Genomic DNA, 19260 nt, shown 5'->3' with positions numbered 1-19260 from the left:
AGATTTCCACAGCTGTGGAAGAACTCCTTGTGACCAAATAAGATTGTAAAGGCGTAATAGGACTGCAAGGGCTGACTGATGTAAATGTTGTAGCATACGAATATGAATGTCGTCGGGCCCAGCTGCCGATGATCGACAAGCTGAGAGTGTTGCCTCCAGTTCTTGAAGTGTAAAAGGCACATTATACTGTTCTTCTCTGAGAGAAGAAAAGTCCAAGGGTGCTAACTCTCTGGCAGACTTTGAGGAAAGAAATGAGGGGCATAGATGGAGTCCCTGAGAAATACGGACCAGATGATTGCCAATTTCATTGGCAACATCTAGTGGGTTTGCTATATCAACACCGGCAACCCGCAGAACAGGAGCCGGGTCAGGAGAATATTTACCACTCAGTTTTCGTACTTTTTTCCAGACTGCACTCATAGAGGAAGCAGAGGTGATGGTGGAGACATAATCTCGCCAGCAAGTGCGTTTAGCGTCACGGATGACACGGCGAGCGATCGCACGCTTCTGTTTAAAATCAAGGAGTCGCTCTGTGGTTCTATTGTACCGGTACCTGCCCCATGCAGCGCGTTTCAAACGTACTGCACGAGCACAAGCAGGAGACCACCAAGGCACGCATTTCTGAGAATGCCTGCCCGAAGTTTGGGGTATAGAATGAGAAGCTGCAGTGAAAACGGAGGACGAGAAGAGGTGTAAAAGCTCATCGATGGAGGACGAAGAAGGAACCTCTTTAAAAACAGTCAGGTGTGAGTAAAGGTTCCAATTTGCCCGATTAAATTGCCAGCGTGGGGTGCGAAGAGGTGGCGAATATGAAGGGGAAGTAAGAATGATTGGGAAATGATCACTGTCATGTAAGTCCGGGAGAACAGACCAAGTAAAGTCTAATGCGGTGGAGGAAGAGCAAACTGAGAGATCGATGCAAGAGAGAGTATGAGTCCGAGGATCAAAATGGGTGTGAGTACCTGTATTTAAAACATGGAGGGGGTGGGTGGCAAGAAAAGCCTCTAACTGAATTCCTCGGGAATCACAGTGAGACTCTCCCCAGAGGAAATGGTGGGCATTAAAATCACCAAGTAACAGAATCGGTGGCGGTAATGACGAAACAAGGAAGGCAAAATCCGGAATAGATAATGCCCGAGAAGGAGAGAGATATAAAGAACAGAGCGTATACCACCTATGTAAGTGGATACGGGCTGCTGTGTAATGCAGCGAAGTATGAACAAATAGCTGATGGTACGGAATATCAGTGCGGAGAAGAAGGGCACTTTCATTAAAGGTCCCATCAGGAAAAGGATCTGAAGAATACAATAAATTATAGCCTGAGATGTGAGAAATAACAGCAGAGTGTAATTTTGGTTCCTGTAAGCAAACACCAACAGGGGCAAACTGGGAGAGTAACATCTGAAGCTCACCCCGATTACCCCTGAGGCCACGTATATTCCACTGTAAAAAGGCCATGATTGGCAATGATAAAGATACTTGAAATCCGCAGGTAAGGGTTCCTACGGACTAGGAGGGTTAGAAAAGTCCACATGCGGAGGCAGTGGAAAATGTTCAAGCAGCGAAGGAACGGTGCGCTGTGAAGAAAGGAGTTGCGCAGATGGAGCAGAGGAGAGAGAAAGAGCGGAAGGTGGATCAGTGTCCATTGATGGTTTGGTCTCTGCAATATATTCAGAGATTGCTTCAAGTGTTTCGGAATTCAGAGATGTCGTATGGGAGACAATATTGGGAATGGTAGGGGGAGGATGAGTAAAGATTGGAACTGTATTGGACTGTACCAAGGTAGGGGGGGGCGAAAGGGTGGAGGGAACTGGAGAAGCGTGGCAGGGGACAGAAGAGACAGGAACCTGGGAGGTGGCAGAAGAGGAAGAAACTTGGGAGGGAACAGGGGAGGAAGGTACATTACGAGGAGGAGGGTGAACCTCTGCACTTGTAACTGAGCCAGTGAGAGGGGAAGAACTAGGGACAGAGACAGGGAGGGTAAAATGAGGAGGTGGAAGATGGGTAGGAGGTGTTACCGGACCTTTTTTTGACTTTTGAGAAGTAGAGGGACGATTGGGAAGAGGTGTCGTACGAGGTCTCGTCGATACTGAGGCTTGTAAGAGAGAACTCGAAGAAGCGAGATTAGACTGAGGCGTTGAAGTAGGGACGTCTGAGCCGAGGACAGCAAAAGGATTAGATACAGGAGTGATTATGGGAGAGGTAACCACAGAGGTGGGTGTAGAAGATGGGATACCAGAAGTAGGGGGACGTTTTGAAACACGGGAATAAGAAACACGTGGGAGTCTCCCTTGGAGGCGGAGATGAGAAACTGCCATGGCATAAGGGAGACCTTCTGTCTCTTTGAGGTAACGGATTTCCCGCTCGTTTAAATAGACCTGACAACGGCGAGAGTACGAAGGGTGAGCCTCATGACAGTTAAGGCAAGAGGGAGATCGATTGCAAGACGTATTAGAATGGTCATCGGCACCACAGACTGGGCATTCGGCGATAGATCTGCAATATTTCGCTGGATGGCCAAATCGCCAGCAATTTCTACACTGTTGTGGTGTAGGGATCACCTTTCGAACTTGTAACCGATGTCCTGCTATATAAACTGAGGATGGGAGTTCTCGGCTGTCAAAAGTTAAACGAGCCACATTGCTAGGGTATCGTCTCCGCCCACGGGCAGGAAGAACGTAAGTGTCTACCTTGAGGATTGGGAGGTCTTGGAGTTCCAGCTGTTCTAGAATGTCGGTGCCACATGTCTGGAAATTTTGTTGGACTATGGTATGGGGCAGAATAACGGTACCACTACAAGAATTGAGGGAATGATGTTTTTCAAGGGTGACAGGAACAGTATCTATATGGGAAAGACGAGAGAGCTCACGAGCCTGGGTAGCATTCTGTACGGTAATGATGCGCGTACCGCTCTTAAGAGCATGAAAAGAAATATCTTTACCAACATGGCGTAGGAGTGCCTTGCCAATACTATGGTCAGAAAGATAGGCAGTAGAGGAAGTTGGTCGTAAAGTGAAGAATTTAGTCCACTGTTCAGTCTGAAACTGAGCGTGGAAAGGTAGTGAAGGACGTGTCGATCTTTTCTGAGAAGAACGAGAAGGTGAAGGTGGAGAAGTATCATCAGCAGGTAATTGTCGTTGACGTTTAGGCGTGGGACCAGAGTTGGTCCGACGTGGAACGGGTCGGCGATTTGAAAATTGCCGCACCGTAGAGGGAGAGGCCGGAAGCATAGTCAGAGGAGAGCGAAGGTCTGATAAATCGAAGGAGTCAGTCGAGGCCTCAGTACCTGAAGCAGGTGAGGAAACAGCACCGGCAATAGGTACAGAGGCATGAGGAATGTCTGAAGAGTGGTCCAAAGACGAGGCGGGGTCAGAACGGGGTGCGGTATCAAGAAGGGGCCCGGGGGTACCAGGTTCATGGACTAGGGCTGCCATGGTTAGGTTACTTCTTTCTTTTTGTTTTTAAGAAAAAAAAAAGAAAGAAGAAAAGAAAATAAAAATAAAAAAAAGAAAAAAAAAGGGGGGACCGGGGAGGGATAGTTCCTAGGAGGAATGAAAGGGCCAGAAATCTCCCTCCGCGCCCAAGAGGACTCGACACCGCTAGTAGCGCAGATGCAGCATGGAACCCGTGCCATACCCTACCCTTCATGCCAGTAAACCAGCAATCTGGGATAGCAACCTCACATCTGCCGAGCTACCTCGGTGGACAAAAGAGAGGGCGGCCGGATATCCGCCACAAAGCATACCTCCTTCAGCCACCACCCCCGGAATCCGAAAGGTGGCTTCCAGAGATACACCCGTCGCCCAAAAGACACCCAAAGCCACTCCGGGATACCGGAGAGGGATCGGGACATCCCTAGGCAATCCAGATTCCACGGCAAACTACGCCACCGCCAAGAAACCTCAACGGAATGGGATGGACCCCGGTGTCCTTTCCCCTACCTAGGAACTAGCGCGCCTGTGGGAGAAATCACGAAGGCTAAAAAGAGGAAGGGCAAAAGGGAGGGGTGAGGAGGAGGAGGAGGAATGGAAAAAGGGGAGGATGGGGAGGATGGGATAGGGGAGGGGAGAATGGGGGGTAATTAGGTTCGGTCTGAGGAAGAAGACCGACAGGGCTAATTCCTCAGACCAAGAGCCTCTTCACCACGCCAAGGAGCCCCCCTTGAAGAGGTATAATTTTTACAGTCTCTTTTGTCCCCTTTCCCTTTATATAAAGGGACTATACATGCTCTCTGCCAATCCCTGGGTACCTTCCCCTCTTTCATACATTTATTAAACAAAAGTACCAACCACTCCAACACTATACCCTTCCCCCCTGCTTTTAACATTTCTGTCATGATCCCATCAGTTCCAGCTGCTTTACCCCCTTTCATTCTACGTAATGCCTCACATACCTCCACCACACTTACATTCTTCACTCCTTCACTCCTAAAAGATGGTATACCTCCCTGGCCAGTGCATGAAATTACTGCCTCCCTTTCTTCCTTAACATTTAAAAGTTCCTCAAAATATTCTCGCCATCTACCTAATACCTCCCTCTCCCCATCTACTAACTCCCCTACTCTGTTTTTAACTGACAAATCCATACTTTCCCTAGGCTTTCTTAGCTTGTTTAACTCACTCCAAAATTTTTTCTTATTTTCATTAAAATTTCTTGACAGTGCCTCTCCCACTCTTTCATCTGCTCTCCTTTTGCACTCTCACCACTCTCTTCACCTTTCTTTTACTCTCCATATACTCTGCTCTTCTTATAACACTTCTGCTTTGTAAAAACCTCTCGTAAGCTACCTTTTTCTCTTTTATCACACCCTTTACTTCATCATTCCACCAATCACTCCTCTTTCCTCCTGCCCCCACCCTCCTATAACCACAAACTTCTGCCCCACATTCTAATACTGCATTTTTAAAACTATTCCAACCCTCTTCAACCCCCCCACTACTCATCTTTGCAGTAGCCCACCTTTCTGCCAATAGTCGCTTATATCTCGCCCGAACTTCCTCCTCCCTTAGTTTATACACTTTCACCTCCCTCTTACTTGTTGTTGCCACCTTCCTCTTTTCCCATCTACCTCTTACTCTAACTGTAGCTACAACTAAATAATGATCCAATATATCAGTTGCCCCTCTATAAACATTACATCCTGGAGCCTACCCATCAACCTTTTATCCACCAATACATAATCTAACAAACTACTTTCATTACGTGCTACATCATACCTTGTATATTTATTTATCCTCTTTTTCATAAAATATGTATTACTTATTACCAAATTTCTTTCTACACATTGCTCAATTAAAGGCTCCCCATTTACATTTACTCCTGGCACCCCAAATTTACCTACTACTCCCTCCATAACATTTTTACCCACTTTAGCATTGAAATCCCCAAACACCATTACTCTCACACTTGATTCAAAACTCCCCATGCATTCACTCAACATTTCCCAGAATCTCTCTCTCTCCTCTACACTTCTCTCTTCTCCAGGTGCATACATGCTTACTATAACCCACTTTTCACATCCATTCTTTATTTTACTCCACATAATCCTTGAATTTATACATTTTTAGTCCCTCTTTTCCTGCCATAGCTTATCCTTCAACATTATTGCTACTCCTTCTTTAGCTCTAACTATTTGAAACCCCTGACCTAATCCCATTTATTCCTCTCCATTGAAACTCTCCCACCCCCTTCAGCTTTGTTTCACTTAAAGCCAGGACATCCAGTTTCTTCTCATTCATAACATCCACAATCATCTCTTTCTTATCATTTGCACAACATCCACGCACATTCAGACTTCCCACTTTGACAATTTTCTTCTTCTTCTTCTTATTCTTTTTAGTAATCTTTACTGGAAAAGGGGTTACTAGCCCATTGTTCCCGGCATTTTAGTTGACTTTTATAACACGCATGGCTTACGGAGGAAAGATTCTTATTCCACTTCCCCATGGATATAAAAGGAAAAGTAATAAGACCAAGAACTATTAAAATAAAATCAAAGAAAACTCAGATGAGTGTGTATAAATAAATGTATACATGTATGTGTAGTGACCTAAGTGTAAGTAGAAGTAGCAAGACATGCCTGTAATCTTGCATATTTATGAGACAGACAAAAGACACCAGCAATCCTACCATCATGTAAAACAATTACAGGCTTTCGTTTTACACTCACTTGGCAGGACGGTAGTACCTCCCTGGGTGGTTGCTGTCTACCAACCTACTACCTACAATATATATTAATATATTAATATATATATTAATATATATTAATTACTGTAAAGAAACCGGCCTCGTCTCTTGTGTTTGGGATGTTTGTATGTTCACTGAATAAAAATAGGGCTGGTTTTTAGTTCTCTTATTAAAGTTATATAATACAATTTAACTATAATTGCTTGTAATTAAATTTGTATGCCATTCTATGGTCAGTCAACCATATGTTTGAACATACTTATGGTTTTTGCCTAAGTCTGTCATCCTTATTTATTTCTGAATTAAATACAATTATTATAATAAAAAAAGAAGCGCTAAGCCACAAGGGCTATACAGCACTGAAGGAAATACAAAAGGCTAAACTGTCAAATGTTTATTTTCCTTCAAGATAATAGGTTTACAGTAAATATTGTAAATCTCTGTACCAAATTGAAATGATACAGTATCTTTTTAAAATTGCTTTCTTAACAGGTTTTAGTTTTGTTTTGATTTAAGTTTGCTTAAATTACCAATTCATAAACTGGAAAATTATGAAGAGTACTAATTGGTATTGAATCAGGTCGACATGGAGATTTTGTCAGACAAAATACAGTATGCAGTAAGCCACAGACAAGGAAGTATATACTCAGTTTAAATACTTTTGGCATTATGCCATATTCCTCTTAGAATATTCGTTGAGGGGCATTTGATCCATGGAATTGGACTGCTTTACTTTTCTTGGATCAGATTTGAATTCTCCCATGAGCTTCATTGTTGAGCACTCCCTAGACCTTGATAAATAAATGGAGACAATAGCTTTAAGAGCAGGTATGATAGGAGCCATGAGACTAGGAGGGAGTGAATCTGGCAAGTTGAGAGGTGGGGCCAGGAGCTGTATCCACATATAGACAAGTACACACTGTAGGAAGCAAAAGACGGATGAGAAAAGAAGTGAGCAGTTTAGCCAGAAATGAATATGCAAGGGCAAGGAGAGAGGCTTAGTAACAATTTGAGAATCATAGCAGCCAAGGTTAAGTTTGACCCAACACTGCTTCACACAGCCACAAACACAATGGTAAAAGACCATGCAAGTTGACTGAGGAGAGCTCACAGAAAATAACTAGGAAGTTTGTGAAGTACTGAAAAGATTTAACGATAGTGAAAATGGGCAATGCCAAAATGCCCAATGGAAAGAGTATATTAACAACTACTGGACAATACACACAATAGGGGTAGAGGTATAAAAAAAAAATTGGAGTAAGATATATCAGAAGCGATGGGTCCTGACAGTGTGCCATTGTGGATTCTGTGAAAGGGAGCAAAAGCACCGAATCAGCAGCTATAATAAGTCAGTGACCACAGGACAGAGGCCAGAGGTCTGAACAACAGTGAACATAGTACCTATATTTAAGAAAAGCAATAGATCAGTTTTGCTGACATGTATACCATGCAAGGTAATGGAGAAGATAGTGGCAAAGCACTTGGAGATGAGTGGTTACATAAACAATGACCAGCACAGGTTTAGAGATGGCAAGTCTAGTCTTACCAACCTTCTGTAATTCTATAACAAGGTATCACAAGTGAGGCAGCAGAGGGAGGGTTGGGCAGATTGCATTTTCTTAGACTGCAAGAAAGCATTTGATGCTGTACTCTACATAAAACCGAGGCAAAAACTTGGGAAGCAGGCAGGAATAACTGAGATCATACTCTGGTGGATCAAGGAGTACCTTAGGAAAAGTGCAACTGTCTGGGAAGATATGTCAGACTAGGGATGAGTAACAAGTGGCATACCACAAAGATCAGTATTATGACCAGTGCTGTTCCTTGTTTGTGAATGGCATACAAGATAAAATCAAGTCAGATGTGTATCTATTTGCTGATGTAAAACTAATGTGAATACAAACAAATGAGGATGGAGAAAGGTTGCAAAGAATCTGGGCAAACTGCAGGGTTAATCAGTTAAATGGTTGCATGGCTTGAACCCCAACAAATGCAAGGCTCAGGGAAGAAGTCAGAAGGCTGGACAGAGTATACACTCTGGGTACAGAGGCTGTAGACCTGATTCAAAGGATAGGACTTGAGTAAACATTCTCTATCGTGTTGCCAGAGGCTCTCATCAAGTGAATAACCTCTGCAGTCCTTCAGGAATCACAGCAGTCATTCTGGGTGTGTCAATGTGTCAAGCCCATCTTTTAGAGTCCACAGTACCAGCATGGAACCCTCACCTGAGGAAGCATGTTAAGAAACTTGAGAAAGGTGAAGTATGCATTGAGACTAGTTCCAGGTCTAAGTGGTATGAGCTATGAGTTAAGGCTAAAGGAACTAAATTGAATGACCCTAGAGGACCAGGGTAGACCTTACAAAATACTCGGAGGAATTGATAAGGTAGAGAGACAGGCTGTTTGAGAGGTGGGAAACGGATACTTCGGGGCACAGCTGTAAGCTAAAGACACAGACGAGTCAGGGATATTTGGGAAGTGGAATGACCCCGTAGTAGTAGAGGCAAACTCCATACATAGTTTTAAGAATAGGTATGATAGGGCCCATGAGGCTAGGAGTGAATCAGGCAAGCAGCAAGTTGAAAGGCAGACCCAGGAGCTAAGACTACCCCAGCAGCCATGTACAATTGATTATGTAGGTGACTACACAGACACTTTCTTTCCCTTCCTTTCTCCCTCTCTTAAAAGGAGCATAAAACACACTTATGAACTGAATAAGGCCCTCCTGATTACAGTAGGGCCCCACTTATATGGAAGGTTAGATTCCAGGCTACTGCTGGAAAGCAGAGATTGCCAGACAGCAGAACACCATTTTTTCACTTATAAATGCATATAAATGCCAGACAAGTTTACACCAACATGTATAAAGTTAGTAATAGAACTAGGCATTAAAAAAACAATAAAAAGTAAAGTACATACACAATAAATTCATTACTTACCTTAAAATATTTGTAGTCTTAATGTAGGGCAAGAGGCGAGTAGTAAATATTTGTAGGAAGTCAGGTGTAGGCAGCCCTGGCTCCCCGTCCCAAACTTAATATTAAAGCAGCCCAGAGAAAATACACATGCAGTACACTCATTATTTACCTTAAAATGTGTAGTCTTAATGTAGAATGAGAGGCGAGTAGTATTTATTTGTAGGAAGTCAGGTGTAGGTAGCTGGTAGATGTAGCCCACCTGGGCTACACCTACATACATAGCTATATGATATTTAATGCAGCCCAGAGCCATTTGATTACCATCACATACCTTGTTCACCGAGTTTAATCGTTTCCAGCAGCTACCTTTAGATGCCATCACAAACATTGGGAGAAGTAATGAATAATTCATGTCGAGAATTGTAAATAAAAGTGTGTTAAGGGAGTGCCTGGACCAAACTCAGATTCATACAAGTTTTCTCTGGTGCTGGACCAGAGAAAAAGTAATGTTTTCCCTCCGCCCGGCTACCACACTTCCATAGCATATAAACATAGGATGTTTATTTGCTATGTAACGTGGTTTTTATATAATTTTGAAGAAATATCATAGATGGATTAATGAAAATATCTATATTAACGTAAAATAAGATATTTAATGTGCCCAAGAGTGATTAATATTACGTCCTATTAGTATTACCATGGCGTTAAGATTAGAGGGACACTCAGTGATTTAATGTGTACCTACATGCCAGCACAGTGTGTAAGTATATTTAGGTACAGGTACACAAGTATTATTATCAGAGTACATATAAAATATGCAATAACTTTAAAACACTTGAAATTTTGGAAAGTTTCCAGACATAATAGATGTATGTGCTCACAGAAAATGTAAAACTGGGTGGGGCATACTGCATTAAAAAGACAGGTTGCTGTATAGCAAGTTTTGGTCATAATTTGAAATCTCTATACGTATTAGCGGAATGCCATGAGGGAAAATGCCATAAAGCAGGGCCCTACTGTATAATGAATCTTTTTTGGATCTTAAACTATTTGGTTGTATCTCTTATTTTAACTGTACCATCAAGGGCATTTTCAGTGAAATCTACTTTTGCCATTCATATTTTTCAAGTAATTGCATTGTCAGTGATGGGAAGGTGGAGTGCAAACTATATAATGTAAGCAAACCACACGTGTATTACCACCTGTTTGAAAAGAATTCTAGGAAGATTGTACGTGATTCTAGATTTGACTAGTGTAAGAGTCGCATGCCATTTTTACCAGTCAGCAAAGCAACACTATCCATTTACTATATAGCTGTGTTCCAAGAGGTCATCATCTTTAACCCTTAAATGGTCCAAATGTATATATACGTTTTTTCAACATATGAAACATGTAAAAAATGTAGATCTTTTTTGTTTTACATTTGAAAACGTAAAAAAAACTTATCTACTTTTTTTTTTTGTTATTTGAAAATGTAAAAAAAAGTAGATCTACTTTTGTAGCACTACGAATTTGAACGTCGATCTGTTTGGACCATTTAAAAGTTAAAGCAATTATCATTGTCAAAACTAAGCACAAAACCACCAGGGTCATACAGCACTGCTTCTTTAAAGCAAATTTTCCTTAACTTTTTTTTTTTTTTTTAAGTGAAGGATGGCTTTGCTGTACTATAGAAAAGAATGACAGATTTCAAATAAATTAGCTAACAGATGATGTTCATTAATTTATAGAATATTCTTAATTTGTAAGCGTTTCTGTGCTATAAAGGATTAAAGTGGCTCTGTGTCAGGCTATACAATGTTTAAATGCAAAACTTGTTCTGCTAATTTTAGGTTTGTTTTTTAAAAACAGGAATGTTATTTTTCTTTGTTTCTTGCTTATGATTGTAACTGCTGAAAAGGAGTAATTAAAAACTGTTCGTTGACTTGTTTCTTTAATTCATCTTGTTAGAAAATAGCTGTGCTAGTGTATCTGAAAATGACACTTTTCATTTGTGGATTACTATGTATCTAAATTAGTACTAAATCTGGTCTGAGACCAGGCCTTGTGATGGAACAGGGTCTGATCAACCAGGCCATTTCTGCATCCTTAAACCCATTAACACAAAGCACCTATATGAAAAACAGTATAGAATGGGCCAAATAACCAGAGACTATTCTAAACGTTACTTGTCAATCCTTACCAGCCTGATAAGGTGGTCAAAGAAATTGTATTATGAGAACAGCTTACATAACTTGAAAGGCGATATGAGAAAAAAAACTGGAAAACCCTATCTGAAATTCGAGGAACTAAAAAGATATCCAAAGACAAAACAGTGAAATTAACAAAATCAGACGAACCCCTACTCTCACCAACTGAGACAGCAAACAGATTCAATGTTTTCTTCTCCACCATAGGAAAGAATCTAGCAAGCAAAATCCCAAGCTCAAACACCCGTCCATGAGACTAACTTATGGGTACCTACCTGAATACACTATTTCTAGCTCCAACCACCCCAACAGATGTCTCAATCATCACCACCTTTTAAAACAAGGGAGGAGATGTAAATAACTTACCACCATTTATGTACAAAAAAGCTTCTCAAGTACTGTCACCAATTATTGCAACACTCTTTAACAAATCCATCAAATCCTCCACCTTCTCATCAATTCTCAAAATAGCGAGGGTCACCCCAATTCACAAAGGAGATCAAACAGACTTGAATAACTATAGACCAATATCTAACTTACCTCTGCTCTCTAAAAATCTTTGAAAAATTAATTCATAGGCAGATCTATTCCTACCTCGTCTCTCAAGACTTGCTCAACCCTTCTCAGTTTGGATTCAGGACTAATAAAAGCACAAATGATGCTATTGTACACATGCTAGAACTAATATACACTGCTCTCAAGAAGAAAAATCCCACTGGGAATCTTTGTTGATTTACATAAAGCTTTTGATAGTCAACCATGAATAGCTGCACATTAAATTAACACACTATGGTATAAGAGGGCACTCCCTCAATTACCTAGTCATACCTTAGTAACAGAAGCCAATATGTGTACACAAATGGAGTTAACTCTTCCACACAACCAATTACAGTTGGGGTTCCACAAGGAAGTGTCCTTGGCCCTCTCCCCTCTCTCATTTACATCAATGACCTACCAAATGCATCAACTTCTCAAACCAATATTATTTGCAGATGACAGTATATGTCTTCTCTCACCCAAACCCAGTCATGCTGGTGGTAATGAAAAAACAGAAATGCAACATCTGGGATAGATAGCACCCGAGGAGGAGACAGATTCAAAGTACAGACTGTATACCAATTATTCAAGTAATGCATGCTTCAGTGTAATTCAGCGAAGTATGAACAAAGCTGATGGTATGGGTTACCAGTGTGTATAAGAAGTGCACTATCATTAAAGGTTCCAACAGGAAAAGGATCCGATGAACATAAAACAGCCTGAGATGGGATGGATAACAGTGGATCATAATTTGGGTTCTTGGAAATAAGCATAAACAGGAGAAAACTGGGAGAGCAACACCTGAAGCTCACCCAGGTTACCCCTGAGGCCTCTGATATTCCACTGTAAATAAGCCACGATTTGTGTAAAGGATACAAGAAATCGAAAGGAAGAGGTATCTACGGACCATAAGGGTTAGAGAAGTCCACATGTGGAAGCAGTAGAAAATGAACAAGCAGCAAAGAGTTGGAATGCTGCGAAGAAAGGAATTGCGCAGATGGAGAAAACTGAAGAGCAACAGGAGGTGGATCGATGTCCATCAATAGTTTAGTCTCCGCAATATAGTCGGAGATAGCCTCAATTGTTTCAGAGGACAAGGACGTTTTATGTGGGATAATACTGAAGATAGGAGGAGGGTGAGCAAAGATCGGGGGGAAGAGGAGAGGTTAGAGGTAACTTAAACTTGGGAAGGGACAGGAGAGGAAGGTACTGTACGGGTGGGAGGATTGACCTCCACATTCACAACAGAACGAGTAAGAGGTAAAGATGCAGGTACTGAGACTGGAAATGAAAGATTTACCTTTTGGGGATTTGTTGGACTTGAAGTAGAGAGGCGACTGGGGAGGGGCTATTGTGCGAGGTCTTGTAGACACAGAAGCTTGCATGCGAAATGAAGATTGGAGAACAGTAGGTGGTGATGAGGTAGAGACCTCGGAGTCCAGGACTGCAAAAGTTAGATACAGAGGTGACTGTGGAAAGTGTGACTGCAGATCAGACCGTGGGAATTGGGACTCCCGAAAATAAGAAATACGGGGAAGTCTTCCCTGGAGGCGTAGATGACACTGCCATGGCATAAGTAAAGCCTTCTGTCTGAGAACATATTTCACGTTTGTTAAAGTAAACTTGGCAATGACGATGAGCATGGATGAGCTTCATGACAAGGCAAGAGGGAGGTAGGCCACAAGATGTATTGGTATGGTCATCTGCACCACAGACTGGGCATTCAGCCATGGACCTGCAATATTTTGCAGGATGGCCAAAACATCAATTTGTACACTGGTGTGGTGTAGGGGTCACCTGTTGGACTTGTAAACGGTGTCCCGCAACATAAACCGATGATGGAAGCTCATGACAGTCAAAAGTTAAGTGAGCTACATTGCAGGGGTAGGGTTTCTACCTGTGGGCAGGCAGTACATTGTGTATTTTAAGGATCGGGAGGTTTTTGAGCTCAAGCTGTTCCAGAATGTCATCAGCATATGTCTGGAAATTACGTTGAACAGTGGCATGTTGTAGCAAGATCGTACCACTACAAGAATTCAGAGAAAAATGTTCAGTTGTCACAGGAATGGCATCTGTGGTCGTGAGCTTGGCTAGCATTGTGTACTATGACGATGTGTGCAGTGCTCTCGAGAGCACGAAATGGAATATTACGACCAATATTGTGTAGAAGTGCCTTGCCGATACTATTTTCATAAAGAGGTTCTGAAGAGGTCTGTTATAGAATGAAAAATATCCATTGAGTAGTATTTAAAGGAAGTGATTGTCATGGTCTTTTCTGAGTATAATGAGCCAGTCTCAATAATGTCAGTCGTGGCAGTTTAGATACAGGACCGGAGGGTGTCCATGTTGAGGTGAGCATGCGATCCAAAAACCATCGCACCATATGAGAAGCCGGAACCATAGTCAAAAACGTGTGGAGGTCAGAGGTGTCGAAGGAGTCAGGCTGAGCCTCTGTATCTGAAGCCTGGGACAAAATGTCACCCGCAGAAGATACAGGGGAAGCAGAAAGGTCCAAAGATTGGTCTGGTAACAAGGCAGGGTCATCAGAGGGTGTTGCTGCAGGAAGGTGCCAAGGAGGAGGAGGAGGTACATGGACTTGGGACTCCATGATTAGGTCTTTCCTTTAGCTTTAAGAAAAAACAAAGGGAGCATGGAGGGGCAGCTCCCAGGGGGAAAGGACCGCAAGTTTTTTCTTCTGTGCCAAAGAGGACAACCTCAGCACAGCCGGTAGTGCAGATGCAGCATGGAACCTATGCCATACCCTACTCTTCAAGCCAGTAAACCAGCAGTCCGGAATAGCAACCTCACATCTACAGAGCCACCTCGGCAGACAAAAGGGGTGGTGGCTGAAAACCCACCACGGAACATAACTCCTTCGGCCACCACCACCTGGAATCTGACATGCAGCCTCCAGAGATACACCCGTCACCTGAAAGACACCCAAAGCCTTGCCCCTGGTAGACTGGAGAGGGATTGGGATCTCTACATGATCCAGATCCCAAGACATACTACACTACCACCAAGAACCTCAACAGAAGGAGATGGACCCTGGAACCCTTTCTCAGGTCTAGGAACTACAAAAGACTAAGGGAACAACCTCAAAGGCAGAAACAGGAAAGGTTAAGTGGAGGAAAGGGGAGAGGAGGAAAGGGAAAGGGGTGATGGGATAGGGAAGGAGGGAGTGGGGGGTAATTAGGTCCTGTGTGAGGAAGAAGACCGAAAGGTCTAATTCCTCAGACCGATAGCCTTTTCATTGCGCCAAGGAGCCCCCCTTGAAGAGGCCCAACTTACTCAACTTTCCAGACCTGTCTGTGCTGTGCAGATAGGTCTGTGCACAGCAACCACACAGGGCGGCATTTAGTTTGGTTTCTAGAAGCGTCTCCCTCTCGAGACGAAGCCCACCCATTATGGCACGAAGAGTTATCATAATCACTTCCCTCACTGGAAGAAGAAAGAGGGGGCTTATCAAGGATAAACCTCTCCAACTTCATATTAATGTGAACCGGCAGCGGCTAGGGACGTAGAAAGCTATGAACGAAGTGCAGCTTAATGGATAATTTGCCTTAAGATTTTTTTCCTGAGCTAATTTTATACTTTTGTAATAGATGATTCTCTCCGGGCTGACTGACAAGACTAAACAGCGTGAACACATTATATAACTTATGACATCTTAAAATTTAGACATTAGGGATACTAAAACCTGGATATACATTCTTAAAATTTTATGTACTTACATATACTAACAGATTAGTCTAAGTTTACTAAACACAGGATTTTAAAATACTAAACCCTTTCATAGGCTACTTTAGGTTTTTTGTACAAGTTTGTACACATTCTAATCTTCCTCTGCAAGTGTAACTTTAATCCTGTTTCTTCTGGTGGTGACGCAGCAGGAGACTACCCGCTGCCAGCAGGTGGCCAAGCAGGCGAACATGTCTGTGGTGAGACTGATGCTCTCTGACAATAACTGAATACAAAAGCCCTTGCACTGAAGGTGCTCCACCGTACATTGAATACACGGAATCCTGAAAAAAAAAAAATAAGTTGAAAAATAAGGCTACACTTGCATTTTCCCAGTAATATTTACACTTACATTAGAATGAAACAATTACGATATACAACACTTTCACAGGTAAACAAGAAAATCTGTTGCACGTGTTTATCTACTCACGACTTGGCAGACGATGCAACATCCCCCCAATGAAAAGCAGGGGTGTCACTAGCACGTTAAGAGACCATACAATAAGTGTCAGGGGCCCGAGACTGTTCAACTGCCTCCCAGCATACATAAAGGGGGATTACCAACAAACCCCTAGCAGTCTTCAAGCTGGCACTGGACAAGCACCTAAAGTCGGTTCCTGACCAGCCGGGCTGTGGCTCGTACGTTGGTTTGCGTGCAGCCAGCAGCAACAGCCTGGTTGATCAGGCTCTGATCCACCAGGCCGCCTGGTCACAGACCGGGCCGCGGGGGCGTTGACCCCCGGAACTCTCTCCAGGTAAACTCCAGGTAAACTAGAATGGAAGCTAAAGTCTAATTGAATTTTTGTATATAAATATCCTGTAGCTTAGTATTCAAGTACTCAGGACAAAGTAGCACTTTTAATACATTTAGTATTTCAGTTCAATATATATTGCTGTTATCATATATCGCCTTTTAAGGCAGAGTTAAAAAATCACCATTCCTATACTTAACACTGCCACAGGAAGTAAATAAAATTTACAGTACCATAGTAATGAACAAGACTGTCCACAGAAAGAGTAAATCTAATAGTAAATCTAATCTAAGAGTAAGTTTAATAGTTGTGATTTTTTACTGAGCACTTCGAACGTGTGATTGTATGCATGAAATAAAAGTACTATACAAAAAGCTAGAAATATACGTATGGTGTTCATCACCTATCATACTAAATAAAAGTAACTACATCAATTAAAATAGTCATTAAATTAAAAAACGTGTAAAGTTCAGATTCCGACAGGCACTTAAATTATGATAAGCAAGGTCTGAGCCACGGGTAAACTGTGAAGACAGATTCCTGTCAGCGGCACACCACAACATATACACGGAGGGAATGGATGTAGAAGGAGCACCCAACAGGTTGCTAAATGTATACCCGATCCTCAACTGAAGATTAATCTCAGTAACTAGTGTTGGAGGCAAACACCCACATCCTGCCAAACCCTGTAACTTTCTGCCAGTCTGTAGTTTCCACGGGCCTACGACTTATCAAAAACATGTCTAGATATGGCCCATGAAGTGACCAAAAGTAATTTTCTATATAATGGGTTTGTTACTGCAGCCTTTGCATCAGTATCCTCCCTCATTTCTGAATCCCCAACAGGGCCCCGGCACAACCACACATTATGCCGCACGTGGAAAAGAGCTTACTTCTTCAGTATCTACTGGACCTGGACAGACAGCATATTGGGAACAGTCACAGTGAACCGAGAATATACTAAGCCAGCTATCAAGACACTGGAAGAACAACGAACATTGTGAAGATCTGTAGTATAGAAGCGCTTGGTATGTGCTCAATAGTTAGAATCACAGCAAACCTTTGCTCTTTGACCCAATATCAAAGAAACTTTAGAGATGAACTGAATCATGTTCAAAGAAAATAAAGAGCATCACCAACTGATATTTACACCTGATATTTACTCTTATCAATAAAGTAAAAACAAGCTATACAAGCTACTGGCGTTAAACAAGCAACATACTAATCCTGGCAATTTAAAATAATCACCAATTAAGATTCATTAAATTAATAAAACCACTTATGATTCCAATAGGCAACCCGGTAATAACAAATATCAAGCTATAAGCCACACAGGTGGGACAGAAGCACCAGTGAAAAGTTCGCTTTTGGCCTACCCCTCCCACCGATTCTTAATTAACAGAACGATCAGGAGTCTCCATCCACTTCTTATGACAACGAACCTCAGGTAGTGTCTAAGTGTGGAGATGTTCTCTGAACAAAGGTTCCATGACGTTGCGATGTCTGACGTTGTACATGAATGGTATACGAAACCGACAAGATGAAGAATTAGACATGTGCAACATCTGGACTTCTCTGTAGAAGTTCCTCCATTCAGTGGCTAGAGATCTCTACAACCTTAGCTACTATTCTTCCATCTCATGAGTATGACCAACTTTCAGTGGGAAATCCCACCTACCAGTGACAGTGCCTTCGTCCAGAGCGAGATTAAGATTTAGTAGGCCTCTGGGCTACAGGTACTGTGAGCCTCCCCTCCCCCACCATCGATTAAAAAAAATTTGAAATGTTAATGTTTACGAGGCTAACACTTGTTCTTGTGTGACTGGAAGCTTGGGAAAAACTGCAGGAGTCAGGAATCGCGGGAAGAACTAAAAGCCATAAATGAAATCGAAAGAAACCCAAAGTATTTCTTTTTTAATGCCAAATCAAAGTCTAGAACAACATCCAGTATTGGGCCCTACTTAAACAAGAGGAGTCCTACACATATGACAGCAAGGAAATGAGTGAGCTACTCAAGTCCCAATATGACTCAGTTTTTAGCAAGCCGCTAACCAGACAGAGTCGAAGATCAAAATGAATTTGTTACGAGAGCCACAGAATTTGGTTAACACAAGCCTATCTGATGTTATCCTGACGCCAAATGACTTCGAACAGGCGATAAATGACATACCCACGCACTCTGCCCCAGGGCCAGACTCCTGGAACTCAGTGTTCATCAAGAACTGCAAGAAGCCCCTATCACGAGCTTTTACCATCCTATGGAGAGGGAGCATGGACACGGGGGTCGTCCCACAGTTTTAGTACTAAAAACAACAGACAACTCCACTCCACAAAGGGGGGCAGTAAAGCAATAGCAAACTACAGACCGATAGCACTAACATCCCATATCATAATCTTTGAAAGGGTCCTAAGAAGCGCAAGACCGCTAGCAATAGTGAGGATATATTACCAAAAACAACTGGTGGGAGCTCCATTGTTGGTGCTAGGGAGGATAGGAATAAGACAGGGGAAACATGCACCAACAGGGAATACAGTCACAGAAACCCAAGGCAAACGGAAACCAGCCTGTGCACATACTATGCACTTGGTATCTGCAGACATGAGAAATCTGGAAAAACAGACGGGACGTGCAACTATGACCACCCTAGAAAATGCCGTGCCCATATGACAACAGGAAAATGCAAACTCCCTTCCTGTAAGCTTTTTCACCCTGAAATGTGTACCTCTTCAGTACAGGAAAGACTGTGCTATAACAAATTGCCAGGCACACCATCTAATGGGGACGAAAAGATACAAAACATCCAGGCCATGGGAAAACCTGGGTAGCCACAGCCACTCAAGAGGGAGAGGTTTTTTAGTGCCAGGAAGGAAAAAAAAAAACTGGCAGGAAATGGCAGAAATCGTACACCAAATCCAGTCATTCCTGGAGTGGAACCAC

At 42.4% G+C, this 19260-nt stretch overlaps 1 protein-coding gene across 2 annotated transcripts in view; it reads right to left on the bottom strand.

Annotated features, from left to right (window-relative positions):
• Positions 1 to 6626: 6626 nt before the first annotated feature.
• LOC128684772 (uncharacterized) overlaps positions 6627 to 19260 on the bottom strand; it is a 74681-nt gene continuing 62047 nt past the window's right edge. The window contains exon 4 of one of the 2 annotated variants that reach the window (XM_053771030.2): positions 6627 to 6977. In XM_053771030.2, coding sequence (XP_053627005.1) covers positions 6854 to 6977 — 124 coding nt within the window. In that variant the 3' untranslated portion in view covers positions 6627 to 6853. Of the gene's footprint in view, positions 6978 to 15536; positions 15855 to 19260 lie in introns of those variants that run through there. The other variant, XM_053771028.2, reaches the window with a different exon arrangement.

This window comes from Cherax quadricarinatus, chromosome 5 (genome assembly GCF_038502225.1).
Source record: "Cherax quadricarinatus isolate ZL_2023a chromosome 5, ASM3850222v1, whole genome shotgun sequence".
Classification (NCBI taxonomy): Eukaryota; Metazoa; Arthropoda; class Malacostraca; order Decapoda; family Parastacidae; genus Cherax; species Cherax quadricarinatus.
The sequence above is the reverse complement of the archived record's forward strand: the minus strand, read 5'-3'. Positions and strand labels throughout refer to the sequence as shown.